Raw genomic sequence first — 15,430 nt, 5'->3', positions numbered from 1 at the left:
TGGAGGAAATGCGCCGTGAACGTCTTTGCATTCAAGTATAATCAGAGGTAATTCATTTACAAGCCGATTTAAATGCGACAAAATGCTCCGCGAAGTGCAGAATTTCTAAAATGTCTTCGGACAGTTATCTTGATTCACAATAAAAGAGAAAGAGAGCGCGCGGGTAAAGCGAATCCGATAGCAAACGGAAATCTCGGGGATAAATGCATACAATAAAAAAGGAAAACATCCACCCTCTACTGTGCCATTAAGGTCGTCGCCGAGTGATTTTCTTTGCTGAACGGGAGACAAAGACGCGAAAAGAAATTGCGCGGTTACCTTTGAGATGATGTCTCATTTTCTATTTATTCTACCGGCTTGAAAAAGAAACCGCTGACATTATTGATTTATTAAAGTAACAAGTCTCGCCGACAGGGCTCTAATTAAAAATTCCCCGACGAAATCCAACAGCGTCGCTTCATTTCATTTAATTTTCTCACTTTTGTAAATTCATCGAAACCTATAAGTTTTTAAATCTTGCAATCTTTCGATATAAACCGACGCCAATTCTAATAGACAGTTGTCTTCAGTTGTTGCAAATACGAATAGCGAAATTTCAAATTAAATTTAATATAAATAATGAAACTGTTCAATCGATAACTTTATTACTTTTCTCATCTTATTGCGAGCCTGATACTTTTATCTACAGTAAAAAAATGTATGTATAAAGAGAGATAATGAGATAAATAAATAGCAATGAGAAACAAACGATTCTTTTGCATCGTCTTAAATATTTTAAAGAAATTTCGGGTGAAAAATCACATCTCTTGCAATCTTGCGCAAAGATAGTTTGCGCATAACAAACAAAAACGCAAAAGCTGTTAAAAAATCGCAAAACGGAAACGTTTGGAACTTCAGCGCGGTAGCTCCAAGCTGATGCTGCTCGGTATCGAACATGTTAAAAGTTCTAACATTCGCACCTAGCGCAAACGGCCGATGTAGATAGTTTTGCAGCCCCGAGGCGAGCGTGTTAAAAGTTACTCTCTTACCGCTGCTACAGGAAGTCGATCATCGTTACACCACTAATATCCAGTTTCCGATAAATGACGAGCGACGTTCTTCGCGCACTCGCTCCTCGTTTTTCAATCTTCAACGTGAGTGAAAGTAATTGCGGCTAACGCCAATTAATCTTGTCGATTTAACGAACGTCGATCATCCCTGTCAATACGTAAAAGGTACCAACAACGTGCTAGCGGGGTTTGAAGAACGCGGCTCTTCTAACAGCGCGGAGAGAAAGTAAACTCGATAATCCTACAAACAAATCAATTTCGCATCGGCCAAACCCTGTCTTATTTATCCAATCTAGAGATCATAAAACTGACTGCTTTACATATTTGTAAAACGATAAATTCGCTCGTGCGATGGAAACCGTATGGAAAACGGCACGTATGTATATTTATAAATATAGTTCGAGGGAAAAGGGAGCGGAAAGCACGTGAGGTAGGTACGTAAACTCGTATATGCATACGTACGTATGTCAGAGGTAGGTCTCGGCTCTACTTTACTAGCGTAAAACAAACCTCGCGAAATTGCGAAAGCAAGCAGCTCCATGTCATCTTTGAAACTGACTGCTTGCTACGTGCGACGAAAATTCATACAGAGCGAGTATCCTATAGCCGGGCGCGTCTCTGGCGAATAAGCCAGCGAGGAGAACTCAGGTAGATAGCACGGTGAAACTTCCGGTCAGAAGTTACACCCGTCGCCGGAACTTGGCGGAAACTTACTCTCACCTTGAGAAGCGAAGAGAGAGAGAAAGAGAGAAAGAGAACGAGAGAGAGAGAGAGAGAATTGAGAGGATGGGCAAAGTAAGAAAGGGAGATTACAGCCCGAGCAACAAAGTGGCCGCGGTTCGATAAATAGTTTACCATAATACGGTTGCTTGATAAATTTGCGTTTTTATCTACATGCAGCAGTAGGCCGCATTGAACAATTTTACATATCAACTACTCGAAGCATTCGCCCGATAGGCTTGAATTTGTAAATTAATTCTACTACGTCAGTTAAACGATTTCAGGAATTTCTTCATTTTCTTCGAAATGATAGTCTATTTCCGTTGCTAGAAATTACTTCGAGAATTACCTTTGCAATTTCTGCCGCTTATTAATTTTATCGTTTAATATTAACTCCCCGGTGTGCACTTTGAGAAATTAAACTTACTTATTAAAATAATTCTGCACATGCTATATAATTTTCTTGTTGCAACTTAGATATTAATCCGGAAACTTTTTATATATTAATTCTGAAACGTTGCTGTCCCAAAGTTTTATAAAAGCGTAAGTTTCAAGCAAGTTGAAACTTGAATTTAATGATGCCGGATGTAATTTCGAATAATATGCAATTTCGAATATTTCGATATGCAAACTTCTTTTATAAGGTCTTCTTTTTTTATTTTGAGCTCACGTATAATACATGCCGTTATTATGTTAAAAGTAAAGTGAGAACCCAAAGAATCAGTCAATTAATATAACTATTATAACACATGCAGAGCTATATGTGCCTAATTATACATATTAAACTTATCTCATGAACAACTCAGTTTAGCAACTCCGGGATGGTTTCTTAAGTACATAATACGGTATTGTGGCGCTCCAACTTCTGCCTGTGCTCTCTTCTACCTCTATAAATTGTATGCGAGTTCCCTAAGTTAGCATTCTAATAATTTCCCTCACTTTGTGTATCTTGAAAATTCGTGACACACGATAAAGAGTGGTAATATCCATGCGCATTAACACTAATTATGAAAAAGACAAATAAGTCGGCATTAATCGAGATAATAAAATATGTAAAACAAAGCAAGTTCGTGTGTGTGTGTGATATCGATTTTTATTCAACCGTACATGATACTCGGATAACATTTCTTTTCATTCAACAATTACGTGGAAACTTTTCGTACATTAATGATTTTAATGAAGATGCGTTGGCATTTTCAACGCACTTGTCTTAATTCTAAATTTTGTATCGTTTAAAGTAGCATTTTTTTAACGAATGAAACGTAACTGTACAATATTTGCAACTCGCAGTTAGTTTAATATATATATTTATATGATTTAAAAATACATTCAACATTCAGTAATATTGATATCACTAATATATCACTTTTGTATTCATTTTTTCAAGAATTTATTATTTAGCATGATTGTTAGGATCCCTGATATAATTATCCAAAATTTCTTCTCGCTATTTACGTTATCAAAATCTCCGTTCAACAAAATTGTCAAACAAAAAAGATTTTAAGAATTAACACACGTGTTTTTCTTCTATATATTATAAATATCTATTTTAATCATATCATTAAATAAGTATATCAGTAACTTGTAATTAAAGAACCGACGAACAATTATAAATATAAATGCAGTTTTCGAGAAGAATTTTTTAACTCCTCGTAAGTTGGAAAATTTTTCAAAAATCTGATATTTTCTTAGAAGAGTTTTAGGTAGCATCTTCAGTTCTATCGAAAAGTATCCCATTCAGCACACTTGTCCAAAAACGGGAGATAAGACGTCTAAAGACGTCTTTTAGACATCTTTTAGACGTCTTATTAAAAGATGGCTAAAAGACGTCTTATGTCCCAATTTTGGACATGGTGCTGTCTGGGATAGTACCATCAGTACCATGACTCAAATTGATTCTGATTGAAATAAAAAAGTTATTACCAATTTTCGTACAACGAAAATGTGGAGTTAACTAACTTTCGTAAACAACAACTCATACGTGTAAGTAGTAGACTAATAAGCGAGCAATGAAACAAGTTTCTCTCGGCAAACTTTAATCTCTTTCAGTGTACTCTGAAACTCCTCGCCTCATTGATGAAAGGTTTGAAGTTTCATTGCCCGCTACCGGAGATATTTTCCAGAGAGCCTCCATTGCTCAGACATACTTTACACTCATTTCGACCTCCACATCACGAATAACGTCAATGAACTCGCAGGATCTAAACTTTTAGTAACAATATTGATAACATCTCTCTCTCACCTCATAAACGCCATACGAACGAGTACAGTTTTGCCATAATTATTTTTATATGATATAAAGTCGCGTTATCAATAATATATTAAAAAATATCTTTTTTTTTATGAGACAATATAAATTATGCCGAAACTTGGATAACTTTATATCGTTACTCACTTCAACACAAAAGTTAATTACGCTACAATTTACATACTCAAATGTTAAATAGATGATTAGAATTGTATACAAAAATCTAGCAACAAATTGCATAGTTACAATAATGGTACCCCTCGTTAATGAAATAAAAACACTTTTATTTGCGTAACGTTCATAATTTTCAATTAGCCTGTGCTCAATTTAGTATTAATATTTCTCAAGATAGCGAGATGAGTGGAAACTTCGTATATAAACTGCACAGTTAAGATTGATTATACCCTCTCCATAGCACGCATAATTCTATAAGCTTACCTGCTTATTTACGCTCTCAGCAGCTCATCTCGTAAAGTAAAGCAATTGAAAGCGCTAAGTCACAATTAATGGCATAATAAAAATACAGAATTTTTGATAACATTTGTTAAATATAGAGGGTTTCTACAAACATCGAACGCTCTTTCAAGTTTTATAAAAAATTTGATTTTAATACTTTTTGAGCGAAAATTGTGAAAGAATTTTGTGAAGAACAATCATTTGCTATACTTTTTCATTTTCAAAGTTAGAGATTTATAATCTTAAATTGGATTCTTAATCAATCATCTTAAATAAAAATTTGATTAAAATTAAGTGTTTATCTATTTGCATTGTTGAGAGTTATATGTCAAAGTTAATTTTCCATTTTTAGTTAATTCTCAAAAAACTTATACTCTTGCTCGTAGTATTATTTGTAATTTTGTAATTATATTATACCTTTTGTGTGTAATTTTATCTCATTATAATTATAGTATATGCATAGTATACATTTATATATGTATATAATTCGTATAATACTTACAATTACTAAATATTCTCTCATAATTCTCTTTTAACATTAGTAGCATTTGTTTCATATAGTACTGAGGCATTAAAGATTATTCACAACACAATGACTTATAGTTTTATTCATATAAATATCACAAGAGATTAGTTTGCCGGTATACGCGCGTTATATGATATCCCAGTTATGCTCAATATATTAATCGCTTACGACTAAATATATATCAATTCTGATTGATTATACGAGTATAATAACGTCATCAAAAATATGTTACATACAGTCAAAAGTGATTCACTTTAACTTCCAAAATTTCTGTTGCGATATAAATCGCATATCACACTGTTAGCAAGTAAGAAAAGATTGACTTATTGAACACCTTGTGCGTATAATAATAGTGATAGAAAAGGTCAGCAGTTTATCGCAGGGTAAAAGACACTTTTAAGTGACGTTATAATTCGGTGAACATCGTCACTGAGAACAAGCAACATTGGAAGACGATAGCTGTATAAAAAGAATTTTATAAGGCAAGGTAGCTCGTTAAAGAAAACAATAGAGAATTGTCCGCAGAAGACAGTATTCAACGTTATTGTATATAATCGAGAGTTCATTGGCAGATGCATTGAAGTGATGTTTTTACTCGATAATAAGCGACGATGGAAGACATTTAATATGTGCAGAATAACAAGAATGGATGTCAATATATATTTTCCCGTAAAACTCGCGGGATAGCCATGTTGTAGAAATATATTTATCGTTATTATATAGAAATATATATTAAGCTTACTTAACATGTTCGTCGCGCTGCTATTACTAAAATACATGCAAAATTTCAGAGTCAAAACAAGCTGAAATATTAAACTTGAAATATTAACCTAACCTGAGCCAATATTAGGCAGACCTGTAAAATATATTGCAATTGAGACAATTTAACTCTAGTCTAGTATATAAATGACAGAAAATAATAGAACATTTTATTACTGTACTTTCTTGTAGATATTACTCATAATGAGATTCGTATAATACTGAGATGTGGATTATTGTCAATTAAATAATTAAATTAAATACTTCTTTATCATTTTCATTTAAAAATTTTCCTTTAGTCGATTCTTTCCCTTTCGATTATTACTTATTCCATTTAAACTTTCTTACAAACGTATGAGACAGATGGTAAACGCAAAATTAATCAACGGAATTACCCTCCGATGTTCTGATCTTGCAACGAACATGCTAATTGAAAGAGTTTATGATGAGATTGACATTTGCTTCACAAATTGAAGACGCCAGTTTCGTAATACGCTCTTTCTTTTGATTTCGACAGACAGAATGTAGTTTGGATAACTACATGTACCGGCACTGTCAGCAGTAACAGGAACTCCTGGGTGGTGGAGTATCGCGCTCGTGACATCTTAGAACTTTTTGATGTGGTAACGGCGACTTATCCACCGTAGCCTCCATTCTGCGCATTACGCGGTCCAATAAAATTTCTACGGCACGCTCGATATTCTGCCCGGTTGCAGCACTTGTCTCCAGGTAAACCAAGCTGAAAAAGGGGCACAATAACGCAATCAGAACTCAGAGATCATAGATTGAAAACAAACATAATATTTCTCTTTTTAATGACGTTAGATTAGATATTGTTTTATTATTTCTGACTTACCCGTGTCTTTCTGCAAGATCCCGCGCTTTGTGTTCGCTGATGACGCGTTTATCCTCAAGATCGCATTTATTGCCACAGAGAATTATGTCTGGATCATCACAATACGCGTGTGTCTACACGTATATATACACAAAAATATAATATGTTAATTCAATAAATACGAAAATCACCCGAGAAAATTACTAAATTAAAGTAAAATTTTCAAAACGAGATATGTGTTATTAAATTTTGTAATTATATTCGGACACATTTAATCTGAACGTTATTAAAAATAAATTTTTTTATTGATTTAATTGATTTGATTTTAGTTAATAATATTTTAATTCAAAAGTTAATTTCCTGTATTCGCTAATAAAACTGTTGTTAAACATTTATTTTAATTTTTAAATCGAACGATAGCTTGAGTCATAAAATATAGGAAAAATATATACTATATCTATTCTAAATATACATTCTAAATATATAGTCTAAATATATACACATACTATTATAATCAACGAGCAATAGTATCGATCAATACTTAATTAAAGCATCGCGGAAGAATTTCCGTGCCGCAAAAGAATTTAATTTCCATAAAATGTTATATTACATAAAGAATTAGAAATATAATCATGCAAAATAATACATACGAAACACGTAAAAAATTCTTTAAAAATTCTTAAATATATTATTGCATAATTTGATTACTTGTTCTTTTACATTTGTCTTTTTTGCTTGTTATTATTAATATAATGTAATTTTATAATCTATATAATTTTATATTATTCTCATATTTCTAATATCTCTCATATTCTAACGCATTAAACAATAAATGTCATATTCGTTTAAATAAATTGTACATTAGTAGGTAATCTGCAATAGCCAATTCTATCTACATGCTACATCATCATGCATCAAATATTAGATTAGTAAGTATAACTACATTTCTATATCATGTTAATATAAATACTACAATATATGCAGCCAATACGGTAATTTAATATATACGGTAATTTAATATATACGGTAATTTAAAAAATAGAAGAATTTAAATTACTCAAAAAATCGTTCGATTAAAATCCATGCACAATTCTGCCAACGTGCGACATTTATAATAATGCTATTAAATGACGAATACCCTAAGCTGCTCCAGCCAGTTTCTAACTTCGAGAAACGATGATTCATTGGTCAGGTCAAAAATTAGTAGGAAACCCATGGAATCCCGGTAAAAGGCTGTGGTTAGACTTCTGAACCTAGATATTAACAACGTTGAGCTACTTGCGTGGAATGTTAGATTGGAAGTCTTAAGCCTCTGTTTGCGCATGCAGGATACATCATACATATTGATTAGATGATTAGAACACCTCACATATCGTATACATTTATGCTCGAATCTTTCGGATCTTTGCAACAATTTATCCTACACAATTTAGTAAATGCGAGCTTTCACAGACGTAGTTAAATTAAGATATCACAATGCAGAATATAATAACAGAATAGTATCGCAGGTCTATATTATCTCCATCATATAAGTGCAAGTATATCTCACTCGCTTGCCAAAATTTAATGCCAATTTGTCAAAGAGTGCAGCAAATGCATGTTAACTATTGTACATTGCTCCTGCCGCAAAACTGCATTCACAAACTCCTCTAGCATTATTTACCTTTCTTGACCGGCCGTGTCCCAGAGCTGCAAGTGCACTCGTTGGGTTCTGCCATTTGCCGTTTGATATATCTGTAATAAAACAAATAGTCATTACTTCTCCATGCACAAAGGTACATTCTTATCACTATCTGTCACTGCTGAAACCTGATATACATAACACACAAGCGTGACTAATCCATATCCCATACTTTTCACTTACAATTAGCGCTTGCGTGGGATCATTAATTATTCCAAGCCTGTCATCGCAGCTCTGTCTCCTCAAAGAGGCACGCAAGAGACACTCTCAAAAATATGCAGGCTTGAAACAATCAACGCTACCACCCAAGAGGTTGCCTCGCTCGTTCTCTCACCACTCGTTTCTCCTTGAAGTCGATTCCAACGGTGGAAATGAATCTGGAGTTGAACGTGCCGTCGGTGTACTGATAGAGGAAGCTCGTCTTGCCGACGCCGGAGTTGCCGAGCGCCAGGAACTTCACCAGGTAGTCGTAATTCATTTTGTCGCAAGCGCCTCAGTCGAGGATGTCCCGGAGAAGATTGTCCAGCCGCGGCGATCGCGCATCTGCCGACTTGTCGTCTGTCGTGCTGTCAACCGTCGGAAGCGCGCGGCGGTCAACGTGGACACCTGTTGCCTACGTGTGCCACTTTCGAAAGGTGATCCGCGCCCCCGGTTGACGCGGCACGCCGCCGAGCTGCGCCGAGCGGACCGGCCGATCGTCGTCCGAGGTCCGAGAACTCGATCACTCGCGCCCGTGTCTCCACTCTCCACGCGACTTGACCTGACGGCTGACGCGTGTTAAAGGCGTGACAGCAGACGACAACCAGGTGAACCAGGTCCACGCGGAAAGAAATGGCGCCGACGGCCGTTGCAGGGCTACCACAAGTGCCACAGTCGCTGAGACTCAGGCCACAGGCCAGATGGCCGCCTCTGCCTCTCTCTCGACGAGCGAAGAAGAGAGAGAGGGAGAGGGAGAGGGAGAGGGAGAGAGAGAGAAAGAGAGAGAAAGAGAGAATTGTTACGAGTTAACGAGCAACGATACGTTCGCCAGATGAGATAATTGACGAATTTACTGTGCGCGACTTCCATTTTTATTTCTTTTTATTTTTTAACGTCACAATGTGACGAAAATGCCTATTTATCGCGCGTAGTCGCCGTGTGGGATTTCTATTTCCGACGGTGCGTTAAAACGTGTGTCAACAAGATATAAAAACAACAGGAACGGAGCGCGTCGACGCTTATAACGGTATTATTTTTATTACCGACAATACCGACTATTGTTCGTGTAAACATGGGTTAGGTTAGGTTACGTACTAAGCGCTGCTTTTAGCGGATGGATGGTCAATAATCGAAGGGCAGATACGCTTACGCTACAAATTATACGATTATCTTAAAATGTGATAAAAAAGCAGAGAAGATGGACGTAAAAATTGACGTTGAATACTGGTGAGTGCACATACAATCGTCCAACAAAATTCCTTGTTAATCTAGCTAGATTCTAGACTATAATTAGATCAGATTATAATTAACGCGCATTCAGTTCTACTTAGGTACACGATGTCGAAATTTATCCACTTGATATATAAAGACACATACTAATTTGTAATGGAATTATTTCTTCACAATTTCTGTAGACAATATAAATATAACATCAAAATCCTAAGGAATAGATTTTTTGGAGAAAATTTCTTTGTGATATCTTGTGGCTGGATAATAAATAAATCATAATTTTACAGCGGCTCATGTGGGCACAAGAAACAATTTCTTCAGTTGGCGGAGGAGATAAAAAGGAATGTCCCCAATACCCACGTCGCTGGCACAGCAGGAAGACAAGGTAAGTTGCAAATGTAGCACATAAATACGAATGAACAAACGTGAACAAATGGAAATATATCTGTTATCTTGTTTTAGCTTCCTTCGAAGTGCAAGTAAACGATGAATTGGTATATTCTAAGCTCAAAACACTCGCGTTTCCCGACTTTGTTGCGATCGCGGATATGATCAAAGACGTATCCGCGGGTAAACCAGTGAGGAAAGTTGACCAACAACAGGCCGCGGACTGTGTACTATTGTAAACACGTTTTTTTATAGATCAGGTACAGAATGACAAGCTCATTTTATTGATATTTATTACGGAAATAAAAAATTTATTTACTATAAACTTTTAAAATACTTATGTACTTAATAATATTTAGTACTTAATTATATATTATTAATATACTTTTTAATACAGTAGAGATTCTTCTGTAGTTTGTTCATGATGAGTTACGCATAAAGTTTAGATAATTAATCTAGAAATCATTTGTTTAAGAATAGTAGATATGATCGCCAATCTTAAGTATACCTTGCGTATTTTCCAATCTAGTTAAATAGATTCCAAATCTCAACTTTCCATGGAACTCTTCCGCTAACGTTCTTAATGGCTCGATAGTCTTCTTGCCGGTTGTTTGATCAATGCATATCATTTGACATCTCGTGCAAGGACCGTTTACCTGCCATTGAATGCATTATAGCAATATACTTCAAATCAATATCTTGGTCAATATAAAAAATCCATACTTTAAAATTATTATTTCCAATGCGAACATGTTCCCACTGCATTTCATCAAAGGCCTTGCAGCCATCCATAATAATGTTTCCTCTGAATCGATGCACAGCTGTGTTCTTTTCGAAATCTAAGTCGTCAGATACCTTGTCGATAAGCCATGACACACTTGCTTCGTTCACCGCTAAATACTGTGCCTGACTAGAAAATGATAATTCTGCCTTATCTAATCCTGCAAGAGAGAAATAATAAGTTCTCCACTAATATAAGTAACCGCAACTTTGAGACTTAGCATAACATTTTCACATTTATACCATACCTTTCTTTTGTCTCTTATGACTTTGTCGAATTAATCTAAGATTTGGTTTGCCCAATGCCAAACTCAGCCACTCAGAGACTTCCGATCCGCAGTCAATACCTTGCACTCTACTCTCACATACTCTGCTTTGACATATAGGATGTTCCACTGACTTCTCATAAGTATCTTCTAAAGGGATTTCAATTGTTGGCATTCCTAAAACGATTTGTTATTATTTACGCTAAAATAACGCTATATTAAATTGTATTGCAGAATGCTTAAATCATAAAACTTAACCATTATTACCTGGATATGTTAGTTTCATAAGCTTTTGCTTTCTAAAAATAACAGGCTTGAGCAAACATAGATTCGTATGATGCTTTTGTGTCAAGCAAGTTCCAGAGGATGTCATTATCATCCATTCTCTGTCATATTCCAGACCCTTTGAATTTAAATTCCATGAATCTGCAATTTCATATGCTCCACACGATTTGATAGGGTATATAAATAACCGTTGTAAGGTACATTTGTTTATTTGTGCATTTATTTTATTAGAGTTTAGATCAAGGCTCTCACGTTTGTCATGAAAATTATTTTGCAAATTATTGTTTATAATACTGTTTTCGTCATTTGTAATACGTGGAATAGAATATTCTAAGATGTTGGAATTGTAAAAATGTCTGTAGTTTTTATGAATTCCCGTCTTGCGGTTTTCCCACCATTGCGGAAATTTTCTGATACACGGTTCGTCGATGAAACATTTGGTAATCATAAGTAAGACTGTCTGAACGTCTTTAATCGTGGACATATATCCGAAAGAGATTCTCACTGCTCCGGTCGGTTTCCCATTTATTAAATCGGCAGCACCGCCACACGTGTATCCCGCTTCGTAGTTTTGAAGAATTTCTTTAGGCGAGAGAGATAAGTGTCTCTGACATGCACCGGGATTACAAAAGCAGCCTGTCCTAAGGTGAATCTTAAATAACGCTGCCATATTTACGACTTCCATGTATCCTACGTATTCACCATTGGAACGGATAAGATTAAACGCAACAATCCCCCCTTGCGAGTTGCGATCCTCATAATCAGAATCGGAGTAGAGTTTCACAACTTGTTTACCATTACAATGATGTAATGTTAGCAGGGAGTGATGCAGAGTCTTGGCGAGAGAAAAGACATGTTTCGATATTTGGTCCATAGTTAGCTTCGAAAGTATCTCAAAGCCATATTGTAACGACGCGATAGATAGAAACGGCGCGGTACCATCTTCGAACCTGCGAAAGATGTTTCAGGATAATTTATTTCTTTCGAAGTCAAACGCGATTCTTACTTTACCTTTGATGCAATACTTGACGTTTTCTGTGAAATCTTTCAGAACTGAGAGTGACGTCCACGGTACCGCCACCGTAATAGATCTTCTCTAGAACGTCCGAGCTGGCGTTCTTAACGAGTAAGGCGCCGATACCGGTGGGATAGCCAAACATTTTATAGAAAGACAGACACACGAAGTCCGGTTTGAGAGTAGATAAATCCAAATTATTCGTTGGCGCAAAGCTGGCCGCGTCGAGCAGAACGTACCATCTGGTCGACGGTCTATCAGCAAAAGTAGAAAGCGCTCCAGCATGCGCGTCTCTGATCCATTTAAGGGGATACTTTAATCCAGAAAAATTGCATTGCGCGGAATACACGAAGAGAGAATTGCTGCTCTGTCGCTCGTCGGGATCGCGAGGGCTTGAACGCTGGCCGAGAATCTGAAACGCCTGATCGTGGCCCAAGCAAATGACCTCGGCGCCTCTGGCAGCGACCACATCTCGCATCCCGAGGACCGACGTGTGATTGTCCTGCACGTAAACGAAACTACCCGAATGCGGGGACGTTGCTGTCCCGTTGTCCTCATCCGTCCTGAAACGGAATCCTTCCGCGATTATCTTTAGACTCCCCGTAGCGCCCGAGGTGAAGATAACGCTGTACTCGTCGGGATTCGTGTTGAAGTGGCTCAGAATGCTGAGAGAATGATAATTCTAATCAACTATAAATTCATTATCGGGCACGCGCCCAAGCCCCCAATTATCTGTAGTTATGATCTCTCACCGGTATCTCATACGCTCGATAACGTCCTGTGTCGACGAACTCCCAATACCGATAGAATGCGGATTAGCGTAGAGTGAGCTATGCAGATCGGCGCTCACATTTCTGATCTGTGCATCCGAATACAGAGTTGCGCCCGCATGATCCACGTAACACTCGCCTGAAGAAAGAACACGTGGGGGATAAACTAACAATACTTTTTATATTATTACATTTACATTATAACATTTATTTCCCGTACGGTTCTCTTGCATTAAATTAAATTTAAAATATTAAAATAAGTGTTAAAGATCTTTTTGTTATCAAATAAATGTTATTCTTAATCTTATAATGATAATAAGTCAATGATCCAGTATCTGCAATTTTTTTCGATTAATATTCAATGTAATAAAACAGATTGCCAAATATTAGTCAAGCCCATATTATGTCTGCAAATATTTATGCAAGACGTCTCAAAGTCCTCGGACTCTTTGGCTAATTTGGAATTGACCTTTCTTAATCAAAACATCAAAGCGTCTATAATTTTTGCATTAATTAACGATTGGAAATGAGAGACTACAAGAGACAACAGGAGAGAAAACAAATGATAAAATCTTTATTATGATTGAATATATCATTATAATAGAGATAAATAATTATCTTTAATAATTTATCATAATGACATATTCTTTATTTGACCATAATTTGGATTGAAGTCACGGAATTATTTAATGTTAAAAGTCGGAAGGGTGCGATAAACAATTATAAATAATTATGGTGCGATAAAAAATTATTTTGTAACTAATAAATAATTTATTATTTTCCTCGATGCTTTCGCTAAAACGTGTCCGGCTGGCTTTGAGACGCCCTCTACGATAATAGAGCCCAATTATGTAAATAGCTGTTGTAACAATGTCATCACCCGTGTCCTTGTCGCGTCACCGTCGCGGAGTCGAGCACGCCGCCGTGTCACGCGAATAACTTCTATTGTAAACGCAAAGGTTTCAAGAAGCCATTAATGGAAATGCGTCGATATCTAAAATAAACTAGCCACCCAAGTTCCATTAGCTTAGCAAAAGCGGTTCTCCATGGAGCGGAACCTCTCTCTCTCTTTTCACTCCTCTCCGAGTACCTCCTCACCTTCAAGTCTCACGAATTCGCTCTCGAGCGATCGCGCTGTGGCGTCGTCGTAAATCGGCGTGAACTCCACCATGGTCTCCACGGTGGTCTCCCCCATATCGATTCCGGTGCCGGATGCCGGATCTTGGGTCCACGTGGCGCGCACTGATCGCTAGAGGTCCGCTGTCGAGACACGCCGACGGCCGAAGATCGGAGATACGGGAGCGATTGCTCAACCGAGTTTCTACTGGCAGTCGCCGCTAACTATCCGCCGTCCAAGGAATAATTAATGACGCGAAGGAGATGGACGGAAGGAACCGGCCACTCGCGCGCGATTATCGTCCGCGTGTTTACGTCTTAACGACGTAATTAACGTGGATTAGGGTGACCGCGTGGGATAAGACTCAAGACTGTCATTATCGAGCGGAGCAGCGATTCTCTCAACACGATATCTTTCATATTCACGATATACGATACAAAAGAATCTCTGATATATTTTTTTATATTGCATTTTTGTGTTATTGCATATCACCCCGCCCGAGGGTAAATAAACGATAGAGATTTATCGTAGGATTTGCGACACGAGAACTCTGACGTCACTGTATTTTTTTCGTTACACGCGTGTCGTTGTGAAATTGTTTACTAAGTACACGCCTAAGTACACATTACGGTATGCTTCAACATTCGCTGGAACAAGACTTATCGGATACGCGTCATGTTTAGATGTTGACATATAGTGAGAGGAGTAGCCGATCGCTCGGTAATTGATATTTAACACTTGGTGCACGCGGTTACCCTGTTTCATACATTTAAATGCATTTAAGTAAACGGTATCGTATTTTGTAAATTTAAGTGAATTTTGATTTCAATAAATAAGTATCTTTTAGTCGATCTCTCGTATTTTTGTATAAAAGATTCGTGTATTATATGATGTCACGATTTCGCGATATGATATGATTTTGCGATGAGACTGCATCGCGAAATCACACGCCAAGTTATTTAACTCGATAAAAAGCAAAGCGACCTTTACATACCGTTATATAATTTTGTTTTTTTTTCTCCTTTCTTTTCATACAGCACACACGTCAGTTCGCGATCGAACCACCGATTATTTGGAACTGCATTTTGAAATGCACACGCCACGCCGT

General features: G+C 36.8%; 3 protein-coding genes across 4 annotated transcripts; 1 reads left to right on the top strand and 2 right to left on the bottom strand.

Annotated features, from left to right (window-relative positions):
• Positions 1 to 2,844: 2,844 nt before the first annotated feature.
• On the bottom strand, positions 2,845 to 9,112 carry Rab27 (RAS oncogene family member Rab27). Its single transcript, XM_071707617.1, has 5 exons — positions 8,609 to 9,112; positions 8,257 to 8,327; positions 7,732 to 7,846; positions 6,615 to 6,727; positions 2,845 to 6,497 (listed from the first exon to the last, which is right to left on the bottom strand). The coding sequence occupies exons 1-5, from the start codon at positions 8,750 to 8,752 to the stop codon at positions 6,314 to 6,316; spliced, it is 627 nt and encodes a 208-aa protein (XP_071563718.1). The 5' UTR covers positions 8,753 to 9,112; the 3' UTR covers positions 2,845 to 6,313.
• Positions 9,113 to 9,229: 117 nt separating this feature from the next.
• LOC139773274 (migration and invasion enhancer 1-like) lies at positions 9,230 to 15,173 on the top strand. 2 transcript variants are annotated; one of them, XM_071707619.1, is made up of 4 exons: positions 9,230 to 9,699; positions 9,990 to 10,087; positions 10,165 to 10,349; positions 12,472 to 15,173. In XM_071707619.1, exons 1-3 carry the CDS (start codon positions 9,671 to 9,673, stop codon positions 10,326 to 10,328), a joined length of 291 nt encoding a protein of 96 aa, XP_071563720.1. In that variant the 5' UTR covers positions 9,230 to 9,670; the 3' UTR covers positions 10,329 to 10,349; positions 12,472 to 15,173. The 2 variants fall into 2 exon arrangements, with proteins under 2 accessions (XP_071563720.1, XP_071563722.1); XM_071707621.1 differs by lacking the exon at positions 12,472 to 15,173 and having other exon boundaries at positions 9,230 to 9,499; positions 9,584 to 9,699; positions 10,165 to 10,414.
• On the bottom strand, positions 10,365 to 14,437 carry Mal (molybdenum cofactor sulfurase). Its single transcript, XM_071707600.1, has 7 exons — positions 14,304 to 14,437; positions 13,188 to 13,344; positions 12,432 to 13,100; positions 11,403 to 12,370; positions 11,118 to 11,312; positions 10,813 to 11,030; positions 10,365 to 10,745 (listed from the first exon to the last, which is right to left on the bottom strand). The coding sequence occupies exons 1-7, from the start codon at positions 14,398 to 14,400 to the stop codon at positions 10,560 to 10,562; spliced, it is 2,490 nt and encodes an 829-aa protein (XP_071563701.1). The 5' UTR covers positions 14,401 to 14,437; the 3' UTR covers positions 10,365 to 10,559.
• Positions 15,174 to 15,430: the final 257 nt, after the last annotated feature.

Source organism: Temnothorax nylanderi, unplaced genomic scaffold (genome assembly GCF_030848795.1).
Source record: "Temnothorax nylanderi isolate EJ_2023f unplaced genomic scaffold, tnyl_v1.0 TNYL_tig0059_pilon, whole genome shotgun sequence".
Taxonomy (NCBI): Eukaryota; Metazoa; Arthropoda; class Insecta; order Hymenoptera; family Formicidae; genus Temnothorax; species Temnothorax nylanderi.
This window is presented reverse-complemented; position numbering and strand designations above follow the sequence as displayed.